Source organism: Xiphophorus maculatus, chromosome 6, assembly GCF_002775205.1.
Source record: "Xiphophorus maculatus strain JP 163 A chromosome 6, X_maculatus-5.0-male, whole genome shotgun sequence".
Classification (NCBI taxonomy): Eukaryota; Metazoa; Chordata; class Actinopteri; order Cyprinodontiformes; family Poeciliidae; genus Xiphophorus; species Xiphophorus maculatus.
Window position 1 is genome coordinate 12570869 of NC_036448.1, and position 16087 is coordinate 12586955.

General features: G+C 38.9%; 1 protein-coding gene across 1 annotated transcript; it reads right to left on the bottom strand.

The window, feature by feature from the left end:
- Positions 1–3670: 3670 nt before the first annotated feature.
- LOC102230420 (fibronectin type III domain-containing protein 7-like) lies at positions 3671–14836 on the bottom strand. The gene is made up of 14 exons (XM_014473892.2): positions 14755–14836; positions 14271–14289; positions 13890–14147; positions 10280–10540; positions 9581–9838; positions 8714–8965; positions 8319–8573; positions 7956–8213; positions 7329–7586; positions 6938–7192; positions 6569–6832; positions 5602–5631; positions 5186–5222; positions 3671–4425 (listed from the first exon to the last, which is right to left on the bottom strand). The coding sequence occupies exons 1-13, from the start codon at positions 14809–14811 to the stop codon at positions 5194–5196; spliced, it is 2454 nt and encodes an 817-aa protein (XP_014329378.1). The 5' UTR covers positions 14812–14836; the 3' UTR covers positions 3671–4425; positions 5186–5193.
- Positions 14837–16087: the final 1251 nt, after the last annotated feature.

The window sequence follows — 16087 nt, forward strand, 5'->3', positions numbered from 1 at the left end:
AGGTGGAGGTGGGGGAGGGTATCTCAAAACCCCCAGTCTTTTGTGTTAGAGCTGTGCTTCCTCTTATGTGCCTGGAAAATACACATAGTTCTACATTCCTACTGGAGATACTCATAGTTTTCAAGGTGAATGCAGCCTCTAAATGTGCAGCATGTTAACAGTGGGGTTTTCTAGATGATTGTTGTGCAGTAATCTGACCTCTTTTTCTGCAATACACACAGTAACTTAGTCATGACTTTGCCTGATGTGGGTTAACACCTGCTTAAAGGTAGTTATTTTCAAAAGGTACTTTTAATCTGACAAATAAGCCTCACTGGAAAGAAAATATTAACTTATTGAACACGACTGTATATCACTCCAAGAGCACATTAATGTTTTACCCAGGAGAGGATAACTAAACCCCTGAACATCTAAAGTGCTGCAGTCAAGAGGCATCCATGGATCCATGGGGAAATTTTGGTGGTGAACAAGAAAAAAAGAAAGATTTGTCTTGGTGATTCCTAGAACGGTTCTTTAACTGTAGCCTTGCAACACAAAGGTCCTGGGTTTTAAGTCCAGGACCTTCGTGGATTTAGGTCCACGAAGGACCTAAATCTGCATGCACATGTTCTTTCTTGGTACTATGGCTTCCTACAACAATACAAACCATGACTGTCAGGTTGGTCTGTCTAAATTGCCCTTGAATATAAATGGTTGAATGGTTGTTGGTTGCTGATCAACTTGCTGTAAGTCATGGAGTCATAAATCCTGTTTTTAACCAGAGAATCCTGCCCTCTGTTTGCCAAAGTCTGGACTTAAATCAAATTAAAATGCTGTGGCATGAGCTTAAACAGGCATTAAACGTACAGTTGTGGTCAAAAGTTTACATACACTTGTAAAAAACATAATGTCATGGCTGTCTTGAGTTTCCAATAAGTTCTACAACTCTTATTTTTCTGTGTGATCGGAACACATACCTGTTTGTCACAAAAAACAGTCATAAAGTTTGGTTCTTTCATAAATTTATTATGGGTCTGCTGAAAATGTCACCAAATCAGCTGGGTCAAAAATATACATACAGCAACATAAATTGTCAATTTTGGTGATGTAGAGAGTCGTGTCAATCAAATTAGCCATGACATGAAGCTAATTTGATTGACACGACTCTCTACATCACCAAAATTGACAATTTATGTTGCTGTATGTATATTTTTGACCCAGCAGATTTGGTGACATTTTCAGCAGACCCATAATAAATTTATGAAAGAACCAAACTTTATGACTGTTTTTTGTGACAAACAGGTATGTGTTCCGATCACTCTATCACAGAAAAATAAGAGTTGTAGAACTCATTGGAAACTCAAGACAGCCATGACATTATGTTCTTTACAAGTGTATGTAAACTTTTGACCACAACTGTACATGTATTACAATTAATTAATTAGAAATCCTCATGACGATCATAATTTTTTGAACACACAAAACCTAAAGCTATTATATAAAACAGCAGAATAGCATTTGCAAAGAGTAGGCAGCAACAACACAGAATAATTCAAAGATATTGTCACAAAGACAATTTTTATGATGACCTAAAATGAAACAAACATATCGTAATAAAAACCAGCAAACACATGGCTTCAGGGTTTTCCTCTTCACAACAGACTCTCATTTTTACTTTCACTGTATTCTGTTTTAGCTGTTATATAAATAAATTTGATAGTTTGCTGCGCGTCTCAGAGTTTAGCTGACAATAGGTCCATGCCTCTGCCCATCAGCTGATAGCTGCATGATTTTAAGGATCCAAATTTTCTAGCTGTAATAAATCCAGGGTGCCTTTTGTCTACATCAAATTTGAAACCAAACATTATTCAATATGTTTGGTAAATTCAGACAATTTATTGTTTCCAGTTGGTCACAAGTACTGTATCTCTTACTGGAAACCCAACGGTACGAGCGCACAGATATACACATTTACACAAAGAAAAACATTTACAGGGAAGTAAATCCATGAACTGTAGAGTGGAAGATAATCGTACAAGAAATCCAAAAAGTCAAATTTTATGTTTCGGTAGGAGTCAGATTTTCAATAAAATGCAAAAAATGACTTTCTAGGTCTTGATAAAAGTTTAGATTTCTATTTGAGATTGTTAAAAGCCATGTCATGATGGCAAAAAATAATTCTGTTAAAAGAACATAATCGCACAACATGATAAAAAAAATAGTTTTCCTGCGGTCCTGAAAAGCCTTCAGAGTCAGAATCCAAAAATGCATAATTGAGCTCAAATCTGACTTCATAGACAGTCGGGCTTTCTTCCATTCATTTGGATTTCTTCCAGTAAAATTTAACAAGGCCAGTCAGTGAACAGAAGAACAAGCTGTGACCGATTACCTTCATGTTCTACACTGTTTAATCTGTCTGTATTTTTAGCAATGGCATAGAAGGAAGTGAACACAGACATTCAGTCCGTCTTGGTCGTGCTTTTAAAATATTCAATTAACATCGACAGCTGCCTCATTTTCACTTGGAAATGGAAGATAGTTTTATACAGCGCGCGCAATTTCCGGTGAGCGTCATAGCATTGAACTGGCGCGTTACACGCGTCATGGGCAAACGTTAGCAATTGCTAAAGATTAAAACCTCAACAAAGTCCTTGCCTCCAGGAATTAATAATTTGTCAGTAGCTAAGGGTCCAGACCCTCTGTGTTAGAAGCGAAACGTAGAACAAGGGCTAGTTTTACCAAGCTAACATCTCACCAACTATGGCGCCTCCTGAACCAAATATGTGTGAACATTTCACGTGACTTTGACGCACGTACGGCATGCAAACATGTAAAATATGTGATGTTTGCACATCAAATAAAAGTAAAAAAATCACCCATATTTGGCCTAAGAGACACTAAACATCCATCTTCATCTCTGACCCACATTTGCTCTGTTCCTTGGTCTTCATGATGCTGTTTGTCCTCTGAGGCCTTCACAGAACAACTGGATTTATACTGAGATTTCACTACATACAGCTGAACTTCTTACGTAAATTCTGAAGACAGGCAGGTTACTCTGGATTTCATATTAAAAATATGCAAGAGAAAAATGTAGGCAGCACTTTTTACATTTTCATTGGTTGAGTATTTTGAAAAGGGAAAAATATATATTTAAAAAACTGCATTATGCTCTTTCCATGGGTGCAATAAAATACCTTGTGTTCTTGTAGCTTGTTCTTGATGCATGTTTGGGACAGAACATTTTGTCTTGTGTGTAGTCCAAGAATTATGATGATATGTGATTGGTCAGGACATGCTGACAAATACCACAAAGCATGGGACCAATGTCACCTTTCCAGGAGTTTTTCCACGTGAGTCTAATGAAGTATTAAAATGTCCTGGCCAGAAATAACTTTTCATACTTTCTGTTTGATTCCTCAAAGGTTTTTGACTCATTTGATTGAACAGGTGTGAAAACGATGTACAGAGAAAGCAATGATGCTAAGCATGAAGAAATAAAAAAGTGGAGTTTATCAGTGATACAACCTTAACAGCCATTTACATCGTCAGTTCCCAAATTTGCTGATTGACAGGGACCTGAATTTTTTGGGTTCAAACTCAAATCCTGAAAATATAATCTAATATAAATCCTAATGCAGCAAAAATCTTCTGAAACCCAAACAAAAAGATTCATAGACTTTTGTTTTTGGATGCAAAAAATTTACTTTATTGTTTTCATCTGTCAAACAAGCACAAACACATTCAGTGAAAGCAAAGTTAACACTGACTCTGTCTCCAGGAATTTGATCAGATGTATCATCCACACGACTGTGCACGCATGACTCCGAGCGGATGGGATTGATGTCATCTGTCCCAGTTTCGCGTTCAGGGCCACCAACCAACCAGGAGTAACGTGATATGCAACCGTGTGGAGGCCTTCTACTTGGAGAGGTCCTAGCTTATCATTTTATTTGTGTTTTAGTCATTACATACATGATGAATTCAATCAAATTGTTAGTATAATAGTAAAAAGAAGCACTTAATACTTCTGTATGAGTTGGGGCAGTCTTATTCTTTCCAGTTTGGGATTTAAAAAAAAATTTTTTACTTCACATAATTACATGTCTCAGTTATTTATTTATTTTTTTGTGAAACATTACAGCGCCAATGTGTGAAGGTTAAATAAGTGGCCATTTCTTCTAAATCACCAAAACAATAATAAAAAAGAATTTTCAAAAAACAATTTCACAGTTGATTTTTTCCCCCAAAGCTCCCAGACATTTTGTGTTGTATGGCTTTGGTATTATTGTACTTGTATTTAATTATTTCTATATGGATTTTTATCTTATAAACAATTTTTCTGAGATTTTAAACAAGCCGTAATATTCTTCATGAATCTTTTCAATCCCCACTAGTGTAAACAAAGCTTTTTGTCCACATTGTAATGATGGTAGATGATCCTCCCTGTGGGAGAGAGAGAGACAGAACAGACAACTTGATAAAATGTTGTTTTGTTGATAATTATTTGCATCCATCATCAGAGGCTCACATACATTCATGATGGGCTTGAATCCTAAATTAATGTGGGGCTTTTATTGACAAATTGAAGATGTTATTTTTTCCAGGATGGAGTAATTATAAAATACAAATTTAAGCATAAATAATGAACAGGTTTGAATCTTTTAAAACATTTTTCTAAACCACACAGAGTCAAGTTTATACCAACTGGTTCAAGCAAATTGGACCTCCAATACTTGCTTTTTGGGAAATCCCTTCCTAATGCTTTCCATCCTTCTTTAAACCCGTTTGGATGTGTGTTTGGGATCATTTCCCAGTTTTAACTGTCAAAGTTTTAACTATATGACTGTTGATTTGAAGTGAAGCAGCAATCACTAAGTACGCGAAAAGGTACCAATGTCCTGTTCCTACATGTCCCCTTCAATAACTATTAACATGTTTCAAGAATGGTCATCAAACAAATCCCAGAGGTAAAAACTGGCCCATGTTGCTTCTCTTTCTGCTCCTCGCTATTGTTGTTTTGTTCTTGCAAAACAGGTTTATGGCTTCTTGTGATACTTCAATTGGATATCATGTGTCCCAAGGATCCAGTGAAAACAGCATACAGACATTTTTTTTTGCATAGTCATCATCTCAAGTTGCTGTAATCTGTGTGGTTTTGTCAGGAAGGTTTTGTAAGCACCATGGAATCGAGCAATAAACTTACCACCGCTACTATACACTTCGTCTTCTTCGCGAGATAACTGGAGAAAAACAGAAATGACAGTTTAGGATAGGCTTTGTTTTTTAAAAGCTTAGTTTTTAAAAACTGTTTATCATCAGCATATCATTACAATCTAATATGCAAATGCTTCATATTTGTAGTGTATGTGAGGCTCCAATTAAGGAATCATTTTTAGTTTGGGGTGAATGTTGAAATGAAAATATATGACAAGAGATCTTTTATAGAGATGCGTATTTATGTTTACTTCAGATTTCAACATTTATTCTGGACTCTAGCAGAGCTAAGGATTTAGCATCATGTTCACTTCCCAAGGAAAGAAACATTTTCACTGAAAGGTTGTAAAGGAAGCAAATATTTAATTTGATTCTACATCCATCATTCTGACAAATTATACTCACCCATTCCAGCATTACTTCCTGGACAGAGAACTGAGAAAACAGTAAAAAATAAAACATTTGTAGTCAGAATCTTGAATGATTCAAATTGTTCAACACACAGTCCCAACCAGAAGTTTACATACACTCATCATGTGGATGAAAGTCATTTTACTTTTGTGGTCTTCAATGGTCAATTTAAAGACTTATTTCCTGAGTGAACTGATCAGAAAACCACCAGCTTCAATAAATTATCATTGGGTGCACAAGTGCAAATTAATTATGGGCTTCTCAAATTCAGACAGGGTCAAAATAGAATGTAAAATTAATCACAGATACTAATATTTGGTCTCTTAACAATTTGTAGAGAAACCACAGACTTTTTCTTCATTGACTGAATTGACATAGCGTTTTCTAGTCAGACTGACTGTTCAAACCACTTAACATTTGAGTCCAGGTTTCACATGAACATGCTACATGAGGAAGCTGGAATTGAGTCAACAACCTTCAGGCTGCAAGACATCTACTCTCCCCATAGACTTGGAACCAATCATGTCCAAGTCTTAACAAACCGACCCAGACAGTCACCCTAAGATAAAATGAAACTAGGATGTTCAAGAACAACCCAGGAACCGCCAGGCTTCAGACCTTCTTATATCGAAGATGTTGTTTCATCAAATTGATCGCTCTCAGAGAAACAAGTTTTCAATCAACCATGTGCTGAGAGTACAGCTCAAGATGGAAGATAAGAAGCGTGGTGAAATATGCCACCAGATACAGTTTGTTTATTTGATTGTTTACTTTAAAAAAACTCCCTAATAAATTTAAACTTGTGCATTCAGTTCTTATTTTTGAAAGTCATTGAAGTTGCTTTTAGAATAATCAATCCACCCTGAGAAAAAAATAACATTTCAGTGCTTCTTTATGATTAAAACATCATTCATGCCGTGATGAGTGTATGTAAGCTTTTCAGAGACTACAGATGACCCACCTGAGTACGTCCTGGGCAGGCAGAAGGTCACTTTTACCCCAGACTTCCCCACTGGTGCTACGACTACCGTGTAGACGTCCCCGCAGGTTCCCTCCTGGATGTCGCAGTACATGCTGCCTGCAGCAGCAAAGCAGGTGTAGTTGGCCCCGGTCCCATAAAGCTCTACTGTATGGTTATAAGCCTGAGGGCTTGAAGAACGCCAGTACACCCTGAGCGAGTTGTTGGTGCGGCGATACAGCTTGACGCCTGTTGGACAGCATGCACCTAAAAGAAAGGAAATGAGTGTCTTGTCATTGTTTGTAATGATTGATCATTAGTTATTTTGTCTGTCATGTCTCTGCACATGACTGTGTATGTGTTCATTCTCACTGGATGAGAATCCTTGATATTGGCACTGGGACCTGTATCCCGTGCTGCTGATGGCGTCTAGTTGGACGGTGTAGTTGGTGCCACAGGTGATGCAGCCCATCAGGCAGTGAGTGTCTAGAGTGTGACATTTGGCTTGCCCGCGTGGGGACATCAGGGTGGCTATGTAGGAGCCGGCGCCGGTTCCGGGCGACCAGGTCAGGTTGGTCATAGCCTGGGTAACCTGGGTGACGTTTACAGTCGATGGGCAGCAAGGACCTCAGGCAGAAAAACAGACATCAAGTATTTATGCTGGGATAATTCTCACATTCTGGATCTGGATTTGTAAGGAAAGTAGATGACCTAACCGCTTTTAAGAGAACGTAAATCTTGTAGCCAAAAGACACTGTTGTACCTGTTTCCAGAGTTTTGCTGTATCCAGGCAGACTTTTTCCGACTGCTGTGGAGGCCACAGCTGTGACTTCGTAGATTGTGCCGCAGGACAGCTGCGTGAGCTCACAGAAGTTATTTCTCGACTGGCAGGTGTATTTGTCATAGCGTCCAGTAGCACTGATGGTGTAGTTTGTATTGGGGGAGTTTGGGGTGGATATCATTACTTTGTATGTGGAGTTGGTGGTCTGTGTCATATTCAGGATCTCTGGAGAACATGGAGCTGCAGCAAGGAGGGCAGGAGAAAACAGAGGCTTTAGAAGAATACATTTGATTACAATAAGTTTGAATTTAAACAATTTTATTGTTCAATTTCATGTTTGAGGCTCCATATTAAAAAATTCACTGGCTTCCCCTTTATGTTTGTGCAAAGTATGCAGGATCATCCAAAAGAGTTCAAACCACTTTATTGAGATTTTATCCAAGCAAAGAGTAGTTGCAAAATATATATTTTATTAAATAAAAATCTAAAAAGTGTGAGGTGGTTCACGTCAAGAAACTTTCTTGGCGTGTAAAAGCTTCCGCAATCCACTGTGATGTAAATCTCCTCATTTGACTGCATCTAATAGTTTTTATTGTGACCCATCTGTACCTGTCTCCTGTTTGTATGGTGTGCAAGTGTAGTTGCACCCTCGTAACTCGCTGCAGGGGGTCACAGTCACAGAGTAGAGGGAGTTGCATGTCAGGTCTGAGAGAGCACACACTGGCGACGTGTCGTTGCAGTGCAGGACATTGTTGGTCTGAGCTGCTGTGGTCTCGTACAACTCGGCCCCCTTGACTGGGGACCACATGACCTCGAGTGTCTCTGTGGACACCAGCTTCACGGTTACATCCTGTGGACAACAAGGTACTGGGAAGGAGGAGACAGGGAGAAAAGAAGAAATGCAGAGAAACAACAATTAATGTATGTGCACATAGGTGGAGCCTACGTTGCTAAAGTAAACTACATTCTCACTGGTTGTGTAGTTGCGGACATCTGCGAAGAGGCTGGTGCCGGCCTGGTTGTAGGGGAACACGCTGGTGAGGTACGTGTAGCCACACATGCAGAAGAACTGGCAGGTGGTCTTTGTGGTGTTGCAGGACTTCTCTGTCCCATCATCCCTCTTTATGAAAGCCACATAGTACTCCACCAGGGGCACCTTCTCCCACACCACTGAGCAGTTCCCGGCAGTGGGCTCCTCCACCCAGATGTTCTCTGGGGGACATGGGTCTGTCAACGGTACAGAACAACAACTTAGCATTAAACAAGAAGCCTTGGTTATAGGAAGCCTTCCTTGTTGACTTTTAAACAAAAATTCAACGACGCCCTTTTTTTTTGTACAAGAACATGGACGTGTGTGATGAACTCACATGTAATGTAGCCAACCGATTGTGAGGGGCTACTGGGTCCAGCATCGTTGTAGGCTGTAACGGTGATAGAGTGGTTCTGACCACACTCCTGAGGTGAGATGAAGCAGTAACTGTCACTCGTGTTACAGTTTTGGCCATTTGAGGCCAGGACCACGTAGCTGTTAGCCCCCTGCACCGTCATCCAGTAAACAGCGATTCCAAGAGATCGACCCGGAGTCAGCTGGACTTGGGTTACATCTGGGCTCGGAGGACCTGGAGAAAAACAAATAAATCGAAGGTTGTCAGAGTTTTTACATCCAGACTGTAGAGATTATGTTATGGGTCTGCAACCTCTACAATCCAAAGAGCCGTACACTTAATCCACATAATTAAAACTTGCTTAGAACGCATGAATATGTTTTAATCTAAACCATACCATAGCAGGTCTAGCTGTATATTTGGTGTCACTGTGCTGCGGGAAGGTGAACCTCTACCTCACAGTCAGTTTTAGCTAATTTGCTTTCTCTGAATTGTGGGAAACTGCAAAGTGTACTGCTTTGGGTTTGTGGAGTGCGCAAATGATAGGTGTCATGTTAAAAATGTTAACACGTTCAAAGAGGGATGGATTATTGCTTTATGATTTAAACTTTTCCAGAATCATGTCTCATGTTTGCTATGTTTTCTGATGTTCTGATGTTCTTTGCTCATTAAAACACACCTCTGAGCACAGCGCTCCATTTTATTCAGGAGTGTCACAGTAAAGGAGGCTGAATACAAACGGGTGCTATTGAGTAAATCCTTTTTCACTTAGTTTGTCACAAAATTATAATAAATGTGTTGAAGCTTGTGATTGCGACCAAAGAAAACGTGGGACAAAATGCAGCTTACGGGTGATCTGGCAGACAGTGAGGTCATCACCGGTCCGACCCTCAGCGTCCCAAGCCATGCCCTTGATACAGTAGGAAATTCCTGGTTCAAGTTTGTCAAACGTCACCGTGGTGTCAGTGGTGTTAAGTATGAGGCGGGTGCTGGAGCCTTCTTGGATCATAATCAATGTGTAGCGGATTGCGTGCTCCACCGGGGGCCAGGTCACAAGGATGGAGTCATTGCTGGGGGAGGATGTGTTCAACTTGGGGGCAATGACAACTACAAATCAGACAAGGAGGGAATAAAAAGCAGAACATTAAAGACGAAATAAATTAAAGCTCCTTACTTTATCTCTAGTTGCCTTTTTGCTGTGAAATGTAAAAAAAAATCATTTGTGATCATATTACATTCATTTACTATTCATAAAGAGATGCAGCCTATTTCCCATGGTGTCTTTTTACAAGAAATGAAAATAGTACAGTACAAAAGAATGGATAAAGTTTCCACCTTCTTGCTTTTACCACAACAAGCATAAAATCAGTGACAATGGGCAGTGAAATAACAAGCCCTTATTGCCAGGAAAATGATAGAACAAGTTATTGTTTGGGTGGAACAACAGAAGGGCTGCATTTCATGCATGATACTGTACACTGATTATACCATCTTGCATAAACTCATAACATGCTACACATGAGAGACTATAGAGGTATTTAATCCTACCTGTCCTGGCTTTGATGGGGTATGAAGGCTGGCTCCTGCCTCCGGAGTTGACAGACATGACGCTCAGAATGTAGTCGGTGTAGGGCTGCAGGCCCACCACCGTGCCCGGGGACTTTGCCGTTGGGGTCTCAAAGAAAAAATCCCCCGTCGTTGATTCTGCCCTCAGGATGTAGCTGGTTGCCCCCGAAACTTCTGCAAACTCAACAGTGATGCTGTCGCTGTTTTTGGAGTAGGCCTGGTCAATGCTCGGGACATCGGGAGCTGAAGATTAAATGACAAGAGTGAAATTGAAAAATACTGAAACACATCAAACACACGTGTATAACAATGAATTCTTTAACAGTAGATAAAAAAATCAAAGTTTCTTTAGAGACACACATAGACTTTTTTATTTCCAATATTTTTCATTTTGGTTGCTTCATTCACTTCACAGAATGTGAAAAAAGGAAATCTGTGATGATCGGTATATCTAAATATTTCTTTCATAAAATTTCAGTCTTGTACTTTTAAGAATATCTTGTTATCAAGAAGATCTGAAAAAGTAACAGTATTTCTTGGCATTAAATTTTATGTTGTTTGAAAGTTGATTTCCTTATAAATTATGCCAAGTTTGTCAGGAGAATGTATTTGTGTGTTGCGTACCTAGTGGAGTTGAGTATGTGAAATCCACTCTGCTAATGCCAGACAGCTTATTTTATATTGGACTTGATGGTGAATGGTTGTTAAACTACCTATATGCCTTGTTTTTTCAATTTCTTCATTTTATTAGCAGGTGACTTTGTAGCGTGAGGAAAACCTGTACACAACCATAACCGTCTGGTGCCTCCTCACACGCTGCTGTGGGATGGCAGCTGATTCCTAAACCATAATTTGTCAGTCTGGTTATGTTGTTTTTCTAAGCTGACCCCACAACGGCTCAATAGAGTTGAGGTCAAGACCAGAGGCCAGAGGCAGGCCATTCGATCCTCTTCTCCTCCAAATTCTGGAAGTAGTTTCTACAGTGTTGTATAAAGTACTGAAATCTTAGAGTCAAGTAAAAGTACAAGTACCTCTCCAAAATATGACTTTGGTAAAAGTCGAAGTCACTGACTGAAATGTTACTTGAGTAAAAGTCTTAAAGTATCTGAAACGTCTTGTACTTAAGTATGGAAATTACTGTAAAAATGGATGTACTCAAGTAATGTAATGAAAAGTACAAGTAAAAAGTAAAACAAAGCAAATGCAGTTTGAATGACATTTTTTATATTCTGGTAAACTTGTCAAATACACTTAAAATAATGTACCCAACCAAGTGCAGGCAAAATTAAACCTGCTAATAGATATACCTGCAGGCATCATTTAGTTAAGAAAATTAGGTGCTTTACCTATAGCACAAGGTTAACTTAACCTGCTTTACAACTGAACCAGCTTCTTAGTAAACCCTCCAGGACAGAAAATACAAAGTTTTTGTAAGCCTTAAGTTTTCCCTTCAAGTAAGGTCAGTGCTGAAAATGAGAAAAATAAATAGTACAGAAAATGCGGCCAACATGAAGAAAAAGATCTGTTACGATTACTCTACTTCACAAATCAGTGAATCAGTCAATGCTACAGTCAGTAGGTGGTGCACACAACTGGTCATTATGCAAAAGAAAAAAAGAATTGGGAGGGAAATGCAGCTTATTGGCATCTGTAAACCTGGTTTTGAACTTGCATGCCTTTCCTATATTCGTTAAATTTAGTCTAAATTGCTATCGCTATGGCTTCTGTCCCCCTTGAACAGAGGAGTCTAGGTAGACTGCTACAGTCAACATTAAGCCTAAGCTAAATACACCACGTGTGGAACTGAAACGATGCCAAACAAAGTTCATTTATGGTCAACGTTTCACAATACAGTAGTGCCTAGTGACCAAGCTATAGTTACTGAAACAGGAGGATTATAACCATTTCATAAGAAGTTACCTCGATGTGTTTCTTCAAGTTGGACGGGGAGTTTTTGTAAGATAGAATTTCCATGTGACTGCTACTGATTGCAAGACTTGCTTTGTGTTTAATGGGAGAAGCGAAACAGGTGTATCCTAATTAAAAGTAAAGAAATCAAGAAATGGCAAAAAATGTGGAATGAAGATAAGAAAGGAAGAAGATTATATGAAGTACAAAAGTCAGTTCGAATTCGAAGCATTAATGAACGAAACAGAAGAGAAGAAATAATAATTAGTAGATTAAGAGTAGGTCATACCTACTTAAATGACATGCTTTATAAAATAGGGAGGAAAAATAATGATAAATGTGAGAGATGTGGAGAGAAAGAAAATGTAGAACACATATTGATGAAATGTAAGTCAAATGAACTCGAAAGGGAAGAATTAAAGAAAATAGTTAGAAATATGGGGCATGAATGGAATCTTAAAGGTATATTAGGAAATGAAGGAAACATAACAGATATTCACAAATTAAGGAAAGCATTGTTTATTTATCTTAAGAATACAAAATTAAAAAATAGAATTTAATAGATATGAAGTAATGCTTCTACACACTCATGTACAGTAGGTGGCGGTATGCACCTTAAAGTTGCTTGTGATCCGCCATAATAGAAAAGAAGAAGAAGAAGGTGTATCCTATTGGTGGTGATGAACAAGCCCAGGCAAGCAGGCTACGGACTTTGTTCAGTAGCCTGCTTGCTACTTGCTAATCAGTAGGTGGGGTCAAAACACTTCGTTTCTCTCTCTCGCTTTTTTGTAACGAGTAACTAAACCACACATTGAAAATGTATCGGAGTAAAAGTACGCAATTAAGTTCGGAAATATAGTGAAGTAAAAGTGAAAGTCATCAAAAATTTTCATACTCCAGGAAAGTATGAAGTACTCCAAAATATACTTAAGTAAAGTAGTGAAGTATTTTTACTTCGTTACTATACAACACTGAGTTTCTAAAACACTGTCCTCTCGGGGCAATCATTGACGTCTTGTAGGATAGAGTTTAGTCTCCAAAAGTGGACACGTTCGACCGCCTGGTTTTAGAATCTGAATTGAATATCTCTCCGTATTGATATTTCCTCCAATAATGACCTGCCTTGTTTTTCCATTGAGGAAGATGCTGCTTTAAACCAGTGGTCCCCAACCTTTTTATCACCGTGGCCCAGAGCTTGGGGGCCACTGCTTTAGACAACAATACTGTCTCTACCAAAAACTATTTACCACTGGCAGAGTATCAGACAAAGGATTTGACCCATGTAAACCACAAATTTATTTTCTTTACAGATGTGGCATCATTAAAGGAAACATTGTTACAAGGAAGAAATCAAGGATGGAACAAGAGTCTTCTTTCTTCTTGTTTTAATTTAAGATTCATGTCAGAAATATTTCAAAGACCTTATGACAAAAAAGTCATGATGTTTTTCCAGATGTCCTACAGGAATGAATTCTTTCCTCAAAGAATAAAAGGAAACATTTTTGCAATAATTATGAGAAATAGACATGTGATCGTAAACTAAAAATTTAAAGCACAACTAAATATTTTCAAATTTTCGCTACACACAAGTGTGTTGAATTTCATCAAAGTTAAGACTTTTGAAGTTCCTTTGAGCCTGAATCTTCCTCACTCTCCCATCTCACTGTGTTTGTTATCCACTGACCTGTTGTCTCCACCGTCTCTGCGCTGCTGAGGACATTGAGCGCATTGTCCATGGCCTCCAGCTGCATGGTGTACACTGTGCTTGGTGACAGCGAGTTCACCGAGCCCATCACCGTGTTGCCGCTGAACTGGGCGAAGACCGGCCTCGCGGGAGAGTTCTTGGGGGTCGCTGTGATCTTGTAGGAGCTGGCACCGGAGTGGACGCTCCACTGCACCGTCATGCTCTTTGATGTCACCGTAAATACTGACAGAGTGATGTCTGGCGACAAAAAGGAGATGGAGAGAAAGAAAACATTTACTTATGTTACTGACATGCAAATTTGAGTTTTCCAAACATCCTGCACGTACATTCTTCTGCCAAATGAATATGAAGATAACTCACCATTTTGAGCGGTGCATACCTGAAAAGGACAAAATAGGCAGTTTAATGAGTGAAACAAAGATCGTGATATCTTGATGATTAATGGCAGGGCATAATTCCAGGAGCAGCAAGCTGTTGGTATTCCACATTATATCCTGGAGCCAATTATGCCCTGGATCATATTCTGGGAGCATGAGAGGCAGCAGGCTGCACATTACCTTCACTCAACACAGATTTCAGACCTTCTCAGTGCAGGTATTTCTTTCAGGTCGGAATGAATTTGCCTATTGAGCTAAGGATGGGCCTGCTGCATGCACTTGTTGAAAGCATGGACATTCAAAAGGTCCTGTGTTCGTGTACTTCAAAAATCCATCTCCTTCACAGTTAATAATCTAAATATCCTACAAACAAGTAAACAGTGCTTTTCAAAGATAATGGGGTGTGTAATCCTTGTTCTAGTTTTGTTGTAGGTCCAATGATAGCACCAATAAAAGTCAGCACTTACCCCTGTAAAGGTCAATAGAAGAAAAAGTTTGATCCTGTGCAAGCGCACCATTCCCATGCTGTCTGTGTTTTCCTGCCTGGAGCAGAAATGCGTGATGCTGTTTCTCAGAGTGACTTCAGGGCAGTGACTCAGGCTTAAATTCAACGTTATTTTTTTTCCTCCCTCTCAGATGAGACGACAGGTGCTTTCTTGTTTCAGCAAATACCAAAAAGCCCAAAGGCTGTAACTCCACCCCTCAGAGGGGGTGTTAAAGTGACCTATAGGAGTCAGAGATGGGGGTTCGCCTTCGTTAGATGAGGACGTTGATAATGACGTGTATATTACAAGTTATTCAAGAGTTTTGTACCTGTTCTTTTTTTTTAGAAAAACACGTCTGGCAACCGGATCCTGCATATTAGCTGTGAATCTTTTGTTAAGAAAAGATAAGCTTAGACAAGGGAAGACCCATATACACTGCTTATGTGTCTGGAAGGAAACTAAAATGATCTTCTTAGCAACAGTTTGATACCTCCGGTTCTCTCACTTTCCGGTTCCTGATTCTGAGTAATTAAAGGTTTTTCTTTAGGTTGTTGATCTATTTACAATCTTACTTTTATTTGACCAATAAATCTAAACATTTTAGTTCAAAAAGGAGATGTAAACACATTGATTATGTGCAGCGTGTCTACTTCATAGTAGAAAACATTAATAGGAAAAGAAAATGTTACAGAACTCTAAATCCTCTGGGCCTTTGTCCAGAAATATTCCCATAAGAGGATGAGTATCTGTAATGAATGTGTATTCAGTGAACTGGGTGGGGGAATCCCATAGGACCGGCTCTGAAAAACACACTGAGCAAAAAAAGGTTACATGTAGGAGGCTCATCAAATTGCTTTGTCAACATTGATTATACTGTGAAAAGGTATTGTCTATAAAATTTAACAGCGAGCAGAAGCAAGATCTGTTATTTTTTTAGGTTATCAGAGGTTGAATTGTTGGTATGTTTTGGATCATTTTCCTACTGTATAACTTCATTTTCCTACTGTGTAACTTTAGCGTGTTTATGAACTGAAACATTGCTGACATTCTGTTCAGTATTTTGTGTTAAAGAGCCGATTTTATGGTTAGATTACAAACAAGTCATTCAGACTTGGGAGCAGCAAGGCAACCTAGACTATTACTATGACTATGTTTGACTGTTGGTGTGATGTTCTTTTTCCAGAATGTCATGTAACATTTAAACCAGGTATTATGAAACACACACCACCTAAAAGGTTTTTGTTTTGTTTTGTGGTAAAGTGAGACAGCCTTTTGTCATCAGTTTTGTGTTTTTGGCTATCTAGAACAGTTGTTG